General features: G+C 38.1%; 1 protein-coding gene across 2 annotated transcripts in view; it reads right to left on the bottom strand.

The window, feature by feature from the left end:
* Positions 1-15,307, bottom strand: part of PTPN14 (protein tyrosine phosphatase non-receptor type 14) — a 121,333-nt gene that overhangs the window by 25,292 nt on the left and 80,734 nt on the right. For both annotated transcript variants that reach the window (XM_085300131.1, XM_085300132.1), the window contains exons 6-12: positions 12,800-12,870; positions 10,950-11,037; positions 8,473-8,561; positions 6,766-6,853; positions 6,007-6,089; positions 3,633-3,690; positions 118-196 (exon numbers count right to left, since the gene is read on the bottom strand). In XM_085300131.1, coding sequence (XP_085156257.1) covers positions 118-196; positions 3,633-3,690; positions 6,007-6,089; positions 6,766-6,853; positions 8,473-8,561; positions 10,950-11,037; positions 12,800-12,870 — 556 coding nt within the window. The remainder of the gene's footprint in view (positions 1-117; positions 197-3,632; positions 3,691-6,006; positions 6,090-6,765; positions 6,854-8,472; positions 8,562-10,949; positions 11,038-12,799; positions 12,871-15,307) is intronic.

The raw sequence follows: 15,307 nt of genomic DNA, 5'->3' as shown, positions 1-15,307 counted from the left end.
CAACTCCCATTTGACCATAATAGCATTAGAAATCTAGACATAAGGGGCAGAAATCTAGGCATAAGCTTCTTTGCATACACACAAGTGCATTAAAAGGAACATATATACTATAAGTACCTTGTGAATTATGTGTTTCAGTGTAGTGCTCTCCACACTGGACATGCATAGGAGGCAGTATAAATGGGTGTTGTCTTGGCTGAAATAAAAGTACAAGGGAAAAAAAAAACATGATGAACTTCTCTAAAATAGTTTACTACAATTTTTGCAGATCAAACAGAGGAAAAAATGATTCTACACCCTTTCCTCTGAATACTGTTCTTTCTCATCCAGCTGAAAAAATGTGCTTGGCATTTCCTTATAAAACAGACAATAACATTTTGTTAATTGTTGTTAAGTTTTGTTAAGGAGCCCAACGCTGACTGCTTAGGCTCTTTTAAATTCAGTCAGTTCAGAAAACAGCATGCAGGCTCCCAACTCACCTAGAACTTTTGAAAAGCTCATAAAAAGCCCTTGCCCTTGAAAAATTAAAAATGAAAAAGAAAACCCACAAACAAAAGAACAAAAAACATACACTAATCAGGTSAAAAGCAGACAATGGAACAAATTCAAGGACCTGTAGGTGAAATACTGTCATACAGGCAAGAAGGGCACATACAGACTTAGAATAACGTTATGGATAACCTGAATACTGGATTTCCTCAATAATGAATAGCGATAGTCCAGCTTTTCTCCAATGACCTGCATTGGAACAAGCATTTTAACACAACAAGCACTACAGAGGGCAACTCAGCATTAAATCAGTGAGATGATTTTACATGGAAATACAACTGATGTCATATTCACCACTTTTGTCCTTTGATAAATTGATGTGTTTTGCAACAGCATGTTACCACCTGCACTATACTCTGATGTTACTGAGCAAAGATAAAGAAAGCACRTGCTGACCTATGAATTAAGCAGAGAAGGAAGGAAGACGCTCTGGTCTGGCAAATTGTCTCTTCTTTAGCAATGGAATAGGGGCTTTTCATCTAGGCTGATTCAAGTAGGGCAAACTATTAGCAAAGACTGTGGGTGTCCAAGGCAGAAAAAACGATTCACCTCCACATGCATATGCACACAGCCATTGCCAAGCAACAATTAGCCACTGATCAGATAGGGAAAAAAGGGTTAAATTTCCATTTTCTGTGTAAATGGGGAGGGAGGAGAAGAATGAAAGAAAGCGAGTGCACATACRAATTCTTGCATACGAAGTAGAAGTTAAGCCAGAGCCGGAAGAGGAGAGGRAATACTTCTGCTAGATCAATTACTTCTAAGGGTATAAAACGCTACTCTTGCTGAACAACTTGGGCAAAGGAGGCTGCCACTTGCAGTCCAAGCAGCAGACAAGCCCAGGAAAAACAAACAGTTTGAAAGCCTAGGGGATGGGGGCAGAGGAAAYCTGCAAGGAAGGAGAAAGTAACTTCTACTGGGTAGGGCAGGGTATAGATCTGAAGCAARCAGTTTTCTTTGTGATAGATGTTATGGAAATTGTCTTCAAGAAAGTAAGAGTTACTCTTTAAACTGTGGGCAAGGCCTTTTTTCTTTTTTTTTCTTTTTTTTTTTTTTTTTGAGGGAACACAGGGAACTGTCTTTTCTGAAGAAGCAGGAGAGAAGCTTGTGTCTGCGGAACTTCAATGTCCAATTTAGAGACAACTTGGTATTAAAAAAAAAATCTATTAATTAAATATATCACCATACTAAAATCTCCTGCAGGGAAGAGGTTTTTGCTGGAAAACCAGCATCAATGGGTGCTCTGACAGGGATAAGAAACACAGCATAAAATGGCCTCAGAGTAACTGTTAATAAAATATGGGCTCACCATGTTGCCAAAACCATGCGAAGGGTCTTAATCTAAGAACATGATTCTCAGTTAAGTGGCAGCGCCTCGCCCCCAAAAGATTCTCCTTCACTTCCCATTTATTGTCTATTGATTTATTACCATACAAGACAAATGAACAAGTGGGTGTAAAAAGGTGTGTACAAATTAATAGATAGGTGTATAAAGGCTTTCTCCCCCACCCCCCAAAGAAAACTATTCTAACAAGTTTGGAAGACACTTACGAAAAAAAAACACTTGAAAGTTCAATGCGAACAGTAAGCAACCAGGTTCACTTTGTAATTGATGGGCACGTATTCCTTCTCTTTATCCTCCTGAGCCACTTTTTTTGTTTATTTTTAAACTTTTTGCATGCTTATGTTCAGAACAAACAAGCAGCAGGATTCACTTTTCCTGTTTAAAGGTAGATTTCCATCTTCCATATCTATTAGAAGGTGGCTGTTCTTTTCCTTGTGATACAGCTAAGCCAACAGCATAAGATCGCAATGCACACTTCCACTCCTCACTCTAAATTTTTCACAGTACACTTCAAGGACCAAACTAGTAGTTAGTAAAAATACTGTAAGAATGCCTCAGACAAGGTAACATACAACCTCTGTGTGCCTTGATGCTCCAGAAACAAGCTAAAAATGAAATGTTAAAGAAATATGAAACCGGCTAAGACAGGTTTCCTGCCAGTGTCTGGAAAACACAGAATGTAGCTTACAAATCCACTATACCATGTGTAAGTATCAAGAAAGTAGCCTGTGCTCGATTCTGCAAAGATGATATTAACCCTGTATCAGTAGCAGTTTATGATTAATTCTGGAACATTTTCACAAACTGTGATCACATCTTGGGGATATGTCAAGAAAACACTCCTGTCCACATTAATTCTCCATCATTTAGTAAGGGACTAATAGTTATTACTCTGAGAAGAACTACAAAGCAAGTATAACTTAYATGACAAGTGAAAACTGGCAACTTTTATACAGATAATATTGYCCTCTATCTAAGGGATCAACAGGGCTGTTGCTAATCTCAACAAGGCATTCTGAACCACTGTAAGGAACAGTGACATACTAAATGCTAAAATCRGATCAATAAAAAGAGTGTGCTCAGAACTGACTGGTAAAAAAGATTCCCACAGATTTTCTTGTAAAGATTCCATGAAACTGTTATCCAACTCTGTCAGATTTATASTATTTATAGAGATTTGTTAAAAAGAAACAAATACCATCTAATAAAAAACTCAGGATCTTGGACAGATCATAAAAGTTTTACTTAAAATTACAGTAACTTCACACAGAGAATAGGCTCTTAATCTCAACAACTGGTAAATTAGAAGTAGGCTTGATACAAAAACAAGAGGAATAGAAGAAATGCAAGATGAGAAGCTGTAAAATTATGTAATGATTAGGTTTTTATGTATAAAGCACAAGACACTTCAAATTCTTCCCAGGCTATAAAGGATTATTTTCCTTTCCTTTCCTGCACTGAATATAACATCACTCCTGTAGAAAAGATGCTCAGTTTCTGCAAGGCAAATAAAAATATAATGCCTTGAAAATTGTCATTTTTAATACTCAGTGGTGATATCACCCAGGTAARTTAATCAACCTAAGCAGTCACACCCTTGAAACTCATCCCAATCATACTGCCTACATGAAATGAGTTAATGTKCTTTATTTGAAATTTAGAAAGCATYCCATCTTACACAATGCYCTATATCCCATTAGAAATGGTATAAACATAAAAATCCCACCACGACACATACCAAGGATGACCTGCTCCAAGTGGGCCGCCGTCTGATAGGGGGAGGAGAACTTGATTGTCTGTGGGGGAAAAAGTGAAGAGAAACACTAGGAACTATAATATTACAATTCTGATTCCAGAGTGAAAGAGGAAAACAAGAGATGAAGAATCTCCAAGTGCTGCTCATTATGAGATTCAAAAAAAATATGAATAGATGAAAATAATTCAGGTCCTCYTCTAAATACAGAAAGTATTCTGATTTCAAAATACACATGCCTTCCATTCATTATTGTATTTGGCTTACTTGGAAACACAGGAAAAAAAAACTCCGGTTTAAAAATAAATCRAACTACAACAAAAAAAATCTCTTAAGCAACAAAAACTGAACATGTCACGCAGGCACAGTCTCAGTTGACTTAAAGTGTACATTAAATAATGAAAATCTTACAAAATTCATAGCAATCACTCCAAAGCAATGCACACRGATTGGGAGGAAAAAAAAGGTAACTGGTTAGGTAATACTAGCAGAGCCAGATACAATGTTAGAGTAGCCAGTTGCARTGGGAGAAACATAGTGGAGACAAAAAAAAATGAGGAAGGAGAAGAAAAAAGTTGAAGGAGGCAGAAATATAGTGCTTACGTGAAGAGAGGAAAGGTGGAATTTCTCCTCTTACAGTTTCTGATCTGGTGAATGATTTTATGTGCGATTAGAGGAAATGCACACARAGGAAAACAAACAACTATCATTATAGCATAGAGGTCAAGAAAATTATTTGGCTAGAAAACACACACTGGAATATACTGTCATCAATACATGTACCCTAACACAGAAGATGGTACTACAGAGGAGATTATTACCAGTTCRGATGGCAAAAATCTATTTAAACTCCAGTTATTTCACTTAGTCACTTCATGATGTCCCCTATTTTTACTATTCCAAACATTTGCAGGCAGTATGTGAAGTTGCTACATTCCCAGTTCATGGTATCCATATACCTATTGCTCAGTGGTTAGAAATAAATACAAATCAAAAGACAGTGTTTTTGCGGTCTCGGTTATAATATGTAACAAAATAGTTCTCTCTGTTGATCCCAATATACCACTTCAAAGAGGAAATAGTCTAAGCCAACAGACTATGGATTTCTGGGTTTTTTTTATGACTGCCATTGTTTTTTTCAGGGGAGAGGATCAGGAGCTTGCTTTGAACTCAGTTCCTCTGAACCTGTTAGAATTAAAATCGGTATTGGACTGTAAGAATACAATACACTGTGCTATGAAATGTCTTTTCTGGTCTTCCACTCAGCTCCCAAGAACAGTAAATGCCATCTGAAATCTGATCAACATCTTTTTTCTGTAATGATTGTATGCAGTTCACCTCACCAGTCTCCCCAATACTCTAACTCAATGTGTATGTTTATATACTGTGTAAATTGTAATATTAGAGAGTTAGGCTTTCCAGTCTTCACTATTCACTATTTTGGCTTTATTTTCCAACAGATGGCATTACCCAGCTGAACAGATGGGATGTCCAGCTCTAACTAAAGCTGTGATGGAGATGAGACTTCTTCGCAGCTTTCCAGCTACCTAGCTGATATGCTAGATTATTTTGCAAGGGATTCATATTCTCATTGCTACACAAATCTGGCATATTATGAAGTCTTCAAACTCTAAATTCACTCAATTTATCCCAAATTAAAATTGGCTGCATGCTGGTATGCATGAAACATCCTCAGCTAATAAAACTGACTTTTGTCTTATAACCATGCTTCAAGAATTCTTCTCTCCATTAGGATGAATTCACCTGTGTGAGAGCGCTAACTCCAAGGCCAGTCCCTCAGTAAGTGCTCAAAGCAGAGAGAGACTTAGGGCTCTAATTTATAGGCTTTTTTGAGTCATGCTAAGATCGCTACATACATTAACATTCCCTGGTATCCTCCCCAGTAGCTCACTTGTTTGATGCTTACAAGAAACAGATAAATTATACTGCCCAAATTAGAAGAGGAAAGCTGTGTTTTCCATTGACTTTAGATGCTAGCTGGCCTCCTCAAAAGGCTCCTACAATTCACATTCTGGCATACTAGAATATTTCACCTTTCCCTCCATTTTATTCTAATACTCTGCTAATAATGCAGAGACCAACGGCTTCAATTCACAATTCTCTCTCAGATTTGGCTGCATGGGCAGCAACATCCAACTGGGGTCATGCATCAGGCCTCACAAGGCTCAGAATTAAATTCCATTCTCATTCTTTTGTGCCAATTGGTGGTTAAAAAAGAAAAGGAAGGGAGAAAGAATAACTGGCACAAGTGACTAGAAAAACAAACAGAAACAGACACGCCAAAACTCAGCTTCCAAAGCAGTGTGTCAGAACATAATTCTGAAGAAAGAATACTCACTCTGTGCAGATTTTGTTCTGTTTGTAAAACTTATGTCTTGCTGCAAACAGTCGTGAAATATATTTGGCATTTTCAAGATCATCCTTTAAACACAAAAAAAAAAGGAAAAAAAATCTAATTATTCACTTTGTTATTCTTACAAAGAGCAGTTCTAAAAAATCGATTGCAGTAATGCTTGGTAAGGTTTGTCATGTACAGAAGTGGCTGCCAAGAACATGTCTAGTGCCCTCAAAAGTGTTCAAGGCATTGAATTACTCAAATATAGTGGCATGCCTTTACACGTTGCCACTTCACTGCTAAGTCACAGTGGGAGGGGAGGAGGGACAACGAAGAAAAATGGCTCAAGCTTGCTGGTCCAGTTTCCATACTGGCCTTAGTTCAAGGAGACATGGAGAGATTTTAAATGGTGCAGAACAGCACTGCATCCCTCCTTGAGTTCTAGTATGTACACGTATGGGAGCCTGGGCAGTTTCTACAGTTGTACTTTTGCMGGCATGAAATATAGTACAGCACTGTGGATGTTTCATCCAGCAAGCACTTTGTTTTTTGCAAACTTCTCAGCATAGTGTAATTTAGGATGCTTAGAAGAGAACACAAATATTGATAGAGAAAAAAATATTAATTTCACTGTCCACATAGAGAAACTTCGAGGGGGGTTATAGTGAGTAAGGCCCTTTGGGRCAGTGAAATTTTAAATGTTTTTTTTWTATATATATATAAGCAGTTTTCTTGATGACACTGATTCGATCTTTTTCTTACTGTGTGAAAGAGCACATTCTCTTCTTTGTTGATCAACTCTAGAACAATGGAAGACTTGTTATGTGATATATTCCCAATATCATTCCACCTGTAAAAGAAAAAAAACGTTGGAACATTTGCCAACACATACATTCAAACATTTCACAAACACATTAAGAGTTCCTTAGTCAATATCAGTCGTGTTTTATGGGAAAACTTCTCAGTAGCTATTTGGTGAATAAACATGGTCAGGAAAATAAAGAATTTGCATKCCTAAACTTCCAACTGTCCTGTTTTAGGTATCTCTCAAAATACTGATTTGAAGAATCACAGTAAAAGATTAACTGAAAGTACATCAATTATAAGCTGTATGCTGAATTGTAGTATCTTTGTACTGATTGACTTTAGCCAGATGGAAAAGAAACATTTGGTCTGTAGTATCATTCCTCTCCAAACACTGCTTCCAACTTTCCTACAGAGCCAAATCTTCCTAAAGAAGGTTAACTTGACAATATTATTATGGAGGCTATGCATACCATGTTAATACTCTGTTTTATGTTCCCAATCTTTTTTTTTTTCAAGTAATTGTCAGGTTACTCAAGATCAGAGTCATAATCTTCTTACAAATAGCTGACAGACACATTTGCGTACACTGCTTGCAATCCACAGGGATGGAAAGGACTTGTTTGTTCTGTTTGCAGCTTGCATTCCTCTTCATGTCATGGCAGGATGCTTGAAGTGCATATTTCCAAAGAATAAGAATCCCAGCACCAACTATCATTTCTACATTTAAGAAACTTCTCGTGCTTGTCACCTACATTTTAAACAAGTCTTCAGAATGCCATAGTTAAAAGGAATATCTAATTTCTTCCCAAAATTACACAGGGAAAACGTCAGATCAAAGCCCTCTTAAGGAAAAAAAAAAATAGAAGAAATAAAGAAAAAAACACATCCCTGCTCAAGCCTCATACAAGCCTTAGCTACTGACTAGATATTACTGTACYTCAGTACCTCATCACAATCTATTTGGCTCACAAATGTTTATATTCCCATAACAAGAATGAGGAAAATCCATTCCAAGTTAACRGTGGTATTAACAGAAATAGCCCACAAAACAGTAGCAAATAATAAAAGGAAAGAGTAAAACCCTAGCTTTCTCAGAATCATGGAGGTTTCTAGCAGCATTTTCACAGAAAATAACATTTTATAAGTAACAAATGCCGTAAAAGACAGTTGACGGAAAGCCTTAAATGATCCCTAATTGCTAAAATAAATAGCAATACAGACAAATAAGTGACAGAGCCAAGATTTTCAAAATTATGGGATGAGAAAGTCCAGTTTTTTACTGGGGTACCTAAATACAGCAATCAGATTTTCAGAAATGCTAAACACTTGGGTTGCCAACAGTGAAGTTGAACAGATTTGCATTCAGGTGCATCAAAGAGGCAAACACAAAGGCAAGAAAAGAAAAGGGATCAAAGCCTCCTAAGTAGAACAAGACACATGACAGAAAACYACGTCTTTCTTGCCGCAAAACCCCTTCACAGACATCAGAAATTATTCTTCATCATATCTCTTACGGCCAAGAGGCCAAACCTGAAAACAGTGAGGTGAGTACTCCTCGGTTAGAGGATTGGCACTATTGAAGTCAGTGTAAGTAAGGAAAAATGCCCACACACAGAGCTCTGAAAAAACCTCACTTTAAATACAGAATTCCCTATATTTTACCTATAGATCACAGTTGTCCTTCCAATTCTGTTCTTTATGAAGATTCCCATGAAGAAAATACCAAGGTGTATGTCATTTCCATGATTATCCTGCACAAAAAGCATATACATTTAGTTTAATAAAGAAATTGGCCAAAGAATACAGAAAACACAGGTCAAACTACCAAATGAAAGCCATTCTTCAGGATGTAATGCAGGGCAGTGGCTAACCAACATTTTGTTGTCCTGTTTGACTCTGATTTTCATTATTTCAAAGTAGTTAACACTTAAGTGGATTTGGCTTGCTGGTTAGTGAGAACAGATGAAGACTAAATGCACCCACAGTTCTGTTTTGTGAAACAACAGGACCATCACAAACCAGCATACGTTGTAAAACACCTCACATTCCCTGTAATTGGAATTACAGGTATCAAGAACTCATGACTTCCAAAAACAACATTCCTCTTTCCTACTCACAGTATCTATTCCTGTCATCTGGTAAAACAGGTAGCGATTTCAGGATACCACACCTGCAGACAGAATCCCTCTCAAAATCTACATCCTTCACACTTCTTCCTTTTGAGTACTCTGCGTAGAAGCTCAGATCTTGGGACCCAAAAAAGCACTTGATGTATTTCTGTACAGGTATGTCCTCTGTTGTTTTTCAGGCTATTGGTTAAATACTCATGACGTGCATTTCACTATGTAACATCCACTATCCTTGCATTGTTTTCCAGAAATTCTATTGTTTTTGTGCCTAGCCATGTCTCCTCACTGCCCTGTTTGGGAAACGTACTCCTGCTCCACTTTGCACATGCTTGGTTTCTTAAAAATGCTCTTTCATACTGCAGCAAAAGCTTAACAAAAGCTATTGACAAAGAGGTTTTTGTATATTTACCAACAAAAACAAGTCCTTCCAAACTGCGATTTGAAATTTATTCACACTTTTGAGTGGTAAATAAAAAGCATAACACAAATAGCGTGGTTAAAAAGAACTGCTAAAAGAAAGGACGTGAGAAAAGTTACACATAAGCTCCTGCATTTTAATATCTGAGTCATTCTCCTGGCCTTCATGTATTTTATCCCTAGAAGGCAAGAATGCAGTAACAAAGGCAAACAGATGATGGACACCAGTTTTCAAGCCCCTGCCTATGCGCTGATTCTCAGTGTTGCACCTAGAAGGATTCTTCCACCCATACCCAAAGTCAGGTGTGGTTCAATGGACAACATGCCTCAGTTTAGTCTCTTTGGAGGAACCAACATTCTTCTGTTTTGTCTCAGACACAGCTTTAATAAGCAAAGTGATTGGGAAAACACTGGGAGAAAATTACATATTTGTACCTATACACATGTACATACATTTGTGTGTGTGTATGTGTGCATGTGCATGCACATTTGCAAAAGAAACAGATTTCTAATAGAATTTTGCAACAGGAACAGAGAAAGAAATCTTTAAACTGTTCGTCACATGCACTTCTACTGGTCCATAATGCCAGCCTGCTGCTTTTTTCATATAAAGATAACGTCTTCCTGCATTCTGGAGAGCACCCAATCCACTACTCATATGCACCTCACTAATATGCAACAATATCTAATGATAATTCCAACACAGAAACCCATTACAGCAGCACACAACTCTAGACTGAATTACTTTCAGGAAAAATTTGATTTCTTTCAATAGCAGTTAAGGTTCCCCATGTTGGGGGTTTGTTGAGGTTTTGCTTTTGCTGGGTTTTCTTTTTTGTTATTGTTTACCCCCCTCCCATCCATTCAGCTTCCCAAATTGGCCTGAAGGGAAGGATCTCTTCACTTTTGACTTCAGTAAAAGCAGAAAGGCTTTTTGTTTAAGAGCCATCTTTAACTAGCAGAAGATTGCTAGGCAGCCCTACACTAACAGTGGCTGGGTGAGCTGGCAAAGAGAAATGGGGCACAGTGGCAAGAAGGATCAGTAATTTCCATTTTTTTCACACAAGCTTATCACTGTGGCATGTGCTCTTTAAAGCTAGGATGACATACATGGCACAAAAGGGCTTCCATTGACTACAAAGTCAAAGCAAACTTTGGAAAAAAAAATCCTCAGTTTTAAAAAGTGTGGAGAACAGGTGCAGACATATAAGAAACTAACAGAGGTAAAGCTAATATTTGGTAAATAGCATCTGAGGAAGACAGAAGACCACCCACCTTAATTTCCTATCCTGCTAAATAGGATCAGAGCAGAGGTTCATTTGCCCCAGCCATTCTCCTTCAGACAGAACTCAAAAAGGAAAGCAAGGAGCATCTCACCTTCCCAAATGACTAGGGACTATGAGCAGCCCTTGTACATACAGCCTCTAGTGTGGAAAGGATTGTTTTGTTTTGTTTTTCCTCTTCTGGAATAGCAAAACACAACAATCTCTTGTGGACATACATAACTTCTATGCATCCCAAAAGACACTGCAGATCCCTGTATCACTTGATGTATAGGCTCCTTTATAACATCTACTAGCAGTTCTAACATACCTTCACAGAGAAGGTTTCCTGCCCAAACCCATCCAGGCGTTCCACTTCATTGATGTACATCAGCTCAGCTTCTGCTGCCGTAATACCACTGCAATTATAGTAACAAAAGGCAAAACATAGTTGAATATTATAAGCATGGAGAAATTACTTGTGAAAAAAATGGCAGGTTCACAAACCACTTTAGATGCTACTTCAGATATCCTGCCCAGAAACACACAACACAAATCTAACTTTCAACATTAGGATCATAACCAGGAAGAGGAAGAATTTTACTCTATGTTGCTAAGAGAATGTAAAAAGCACAACTCAAATCACAGGAGTAATAAACTGAACTGATCACATTAGTCAGTTTCTTCCGCAGACATCAAATGTTTCCCAGGCTGTATGACTACATCAGGACATTGCATAAGGATAAGTCTAGTTTTAGGTGGCCAATCTGATCCACATGGACCCCAATCTGCATAAAGAGTACACAAGTCCACCAAAGTTGCGTAAAATGACTTAAGAGGGAAGACCTACATTTTCATGTTGGTTATTCAAAAACAGGCACTAAATCCTTATTTTGAGCAAATTCTCTTCCATAATAGATAATGAGATGCCTAAAAACTTACACATACTTGTCTACACATGCTTCTGTCACAGCTCAGGAATTTGGACAAATTTCAGTTAGCAAAAGCAGGTCAGAATAGATTGTAGGTTGCTCCAAAAGAAGGCCACTATTAATGGTTCTCCTCTTTGCTCCTCCTTACCACAGCTTACAAACATGGAAATGCAGGAACCAGATAATACTTGGGGGAAAGAGGGAGAGAAAGGCGATGGAATTTGATCTACCTGCTGAAGTGAGGGTAAGTATTTGTTCTTTGTGTTGCTGAAACAGCACAAAAGAGCACAGCAGGGCATGGAAATCTTCCCTTTCAAGTCTGTGAGTTAACCAAGATCACACAAGCAGCTCACCGTGGAGAGACAGAAGGACAGACTCAGGCCTATTCATGGTCAGCCTAGAAGCCATCCTTTCAGTTGAATCAAAGGCGAAAGTCAGCATTAAATCTCACAGAGAATGGCCTACCACTCAGAGGCTGGCACTGGCCCCTTTACAATGATTTTCTGTTATATAGTGAAAAATGCTGCACCTTTGACATAATATTCCAATTTCATTTTATATAATAAGGCTTTAAATGCAGATTCATATTATAATTTTCTTGAATTTTCGTTATTTCCAATGATGCGCAGGCACTGTCATTTTTCTTAGACTAGCACTCTAGAGGTTGGAATACTTCTACCACCAGTATACCTACATGACATCAAAGCAGCTTGCTTACAAAAGGGGTATTTGTACTGGACACTAACATGGACATTCCTAGATCATTTACTAGTGATAGTGTATTGTATCTTTTCCATAATGAGACTTAAAGCCCAACATGACAAGATCCCATCTGTTGTTATTTTCATTTGTATTACATTTAAAGAAGATAACTATTTAGTGTGTGCCTCTTGAAGACAGACAGACACTTGGACTACCTTTGATCAAGTCATGGGTCTTTTCACCACAAGGATTCAATTGAAACCACAAAAAGAAAGGAATCTATCACACAGCGAAGGCAGAGTTGCACWTAGTCATTAAACCTTATGGTGGCAATGCCCATTTATTTGGGATTAAAGTTCCTTGGCCATTTTATGGTWGCAAGAGACAGGTAATCTTTTGTTACAGACTAATTAAAAACCCAGCTAGACACAGCATAAAAGTAGCATGAAAATGGGTTAGTTTACCACAGCCAGAAGCTGAGGAAAGGGAGTATAAGGATGACAAYGATAACAATAAAAAACCCTGAATCCTAACATGGCAAACTCACCTGTGAGTTCGATGTTCCTGAGCAACCTTTTGAGTCAGCTCCTCCAAGACAGCTTCATCCTGGGTCCAATCCTGTAAGAATATGAAGGAGCTTCAAAGACTAATCATCCAAAAAGAGAGATAACAAAATGCAAGACAAATCATGGTGACACATGTTTTGGGGTTGTTCCTGTTCATACTTTTGCAGATAGCTATACTGAAAGAACCTAGCATCAACTGCAATGAAAAGCCAGTGTACATGCTTGAACCACAGCATGCTGAAAATCTGCAAGAAAATCTGCTTTTCTATTTGTTGTAAAAAGACACCACTAAAAATGTGGGGCAGGGGGCCTACAAAGGGAGTAGACAAATACACAACAGCATATAGAGCATGGATAAGGGAATTTTTCTGGATAAGGATCAAATAAGCCTTTAAAAACACTTGAAAGGCTAAAAAAAGAACATGTACCTTTCAAATCAGCCAAAAATAATGCAAGCAAAATTAGCACAGATATAGACCAAAAAAATGATGTCATGGGTCTTTCCTKTCCTGAAAACCGCAGGTACTTCCTTCCCCATATTTAAATAAATCAAAAACTTCACTATTCCTTTAAATACACAACAAAACTCCTTTTATGATTTCCAGGCATTTCTGAGTAGAAATTTCTATATTACACAAATTCAGTAACAGAAAGAATTCTGAAATAATCAGGAGCAAGTTAAAAAAAATGAAATCCAGTCATCAATTCAAGGCAAAATACAAAAGTTGAAAAAAACTTACTAGCAAAACCTCAAAATTCTTGTTTTTATTTAAAAAGAAGCCTTAAGGCTGCATGCATTGTACTTAAATACATTACATGATTCTTGCTCAGTGGGGCCCTCCCTCTGATATTTGCTTCTGCCACAGAAAAATGTGGAAGTGGTAGCGTGCTAATGAAAAATGGCATAGTACATGCCTATACACAGCTACACACCTGTGGGGTGTACTGTGTACATAACTTTGTTCTTTTCACTGCTGAAGAAATGCCATTTGACACACACTGCAGCCTCACGAGATCAAACGGTACAAACGTAGCTGCCCCTCCCTCGTTCACCAGCTCACTTTGCTAATGAATTTATAGCAAGATTCTCGTTGGAGGATCTTTCTGTGCTGGAGATGCGTTCCAATCCTCCCACTTGCTTTAGGACTAGTTTGTATCTACAGCAAWTAGCAACTGTCACAGTACTTTGAAGTGAAATATTACTATTACATTATACTCTTCTCCTAGAGGAGAAAAGACAACAAGTTTGCTTGGTTTGGTTTGGTTTGGTTCGGTTTTTTAAGTGCCTAGAGTACCAGTTGATTTAAGAATAGGAGGCTGACACTTCTCAGATTTTTTTAAAATTTAGCAGTAGCAGCATGGATGAATGGCAGGACACCATAAAATGRACCCGCAAGTGGGTCCAAAACAGAAGAGAGGCGATTATAGCACAACAAAAGATGGCTGATGTTCCTGAGCAACCTTTTGAGTCAGCTCCTCCAAGCTGTAATTTGCAAAGTGTCTGCCTGACTAATTTTTCTGTCTATATTGCAGCCATCGTCTTTCCCACTTAGGCTACAATATGTCACTTGATAAGCTATCAATGATACGCAAAATTAATCAATTAGCTATTAATAAATAAAGAAGACCTAACAYAGAAACCCCCTTCCACTAGTCTGGTTAACAGAAGTTATTAACTGGTGGAAAGGCAATACTGAAGCTGTGTTCTAGGTATGCAAGGCATATTCATATTTCCATATATTCATTAATTCCTCTTCTTCCTGCTGGATTTCACTTGCAGGTGGCACTGAACTACTTACCGGCCCCAAATTGCACTTGCACTTCAAGACACTGCACAACAATCCCCTTTTGAAGTTTGGAATACACTTCCAGCTCACAGAAGGCTACATGTACCCTACATAGCTGAAGAGCCACAAGACAAATGAGAAGAGCTGCTTCTGGAAGTGCCTTTCTCAGACATTCAAGTTACACTGAATCATCTTCTGGAGATCCCTCTGCCTCCTTGCTAACTCTAGGGAAAAATCAGATGCCGAACTTTTAGGACAGGGGAACATCACTTCCAAATTTTGCTTCCATTCAGAAGGAATTTCAAGTTCTTTTACATTTTATGAAGCTTACGCTCATGTTCTGTGCTGCTGGAGTTTAGTGAGAGATAAGGCCAGCCTTCATCTCAGCAGTTTTTTGCAGTAAACTATTCTCCCAGAGGGGTTCAAGGTCGTGGGTTGCAATGCCTGGCATCTATCACCACAGTCTAATGTAATCAGGGACCTAAAACACTTCCTTCAGCATTCAAATTATTTGCCATTTTCCAATTTTACATTTAAAACAATAAGTTCATAGCACAGTCCCTGCAGGGTGTTTTCAGAAGTCCTGATTCATGCTTCATTTCAGTCTAACAGTCAGTTGATTTAGTTTGGGTTCTCTTGAGTAAAGACTGGATGACTTGTCCTATGATAAAAAATTTACAACATCAGCTGCCCTCATACCCA

This window comes from Rhea americana, unplaced genomic scaffold (assembly GCF_003343005.1).
Source record: "Rhea americana isolate MKP2758 unplaced genomic scaffold, rheAme1 scaffold_160, whole genome shotgun sequence".
NCBI classification, from domain to species: Eukaryota; Metazoa; Chordata; class Aves; order Rheiformes; family Rheidae; genus Rhea; species Rhea americana.
Note: the sequence above shows the minus strand (reverse complement) of the source record. Positions and strands in the feature narration are given on the sequence as shown.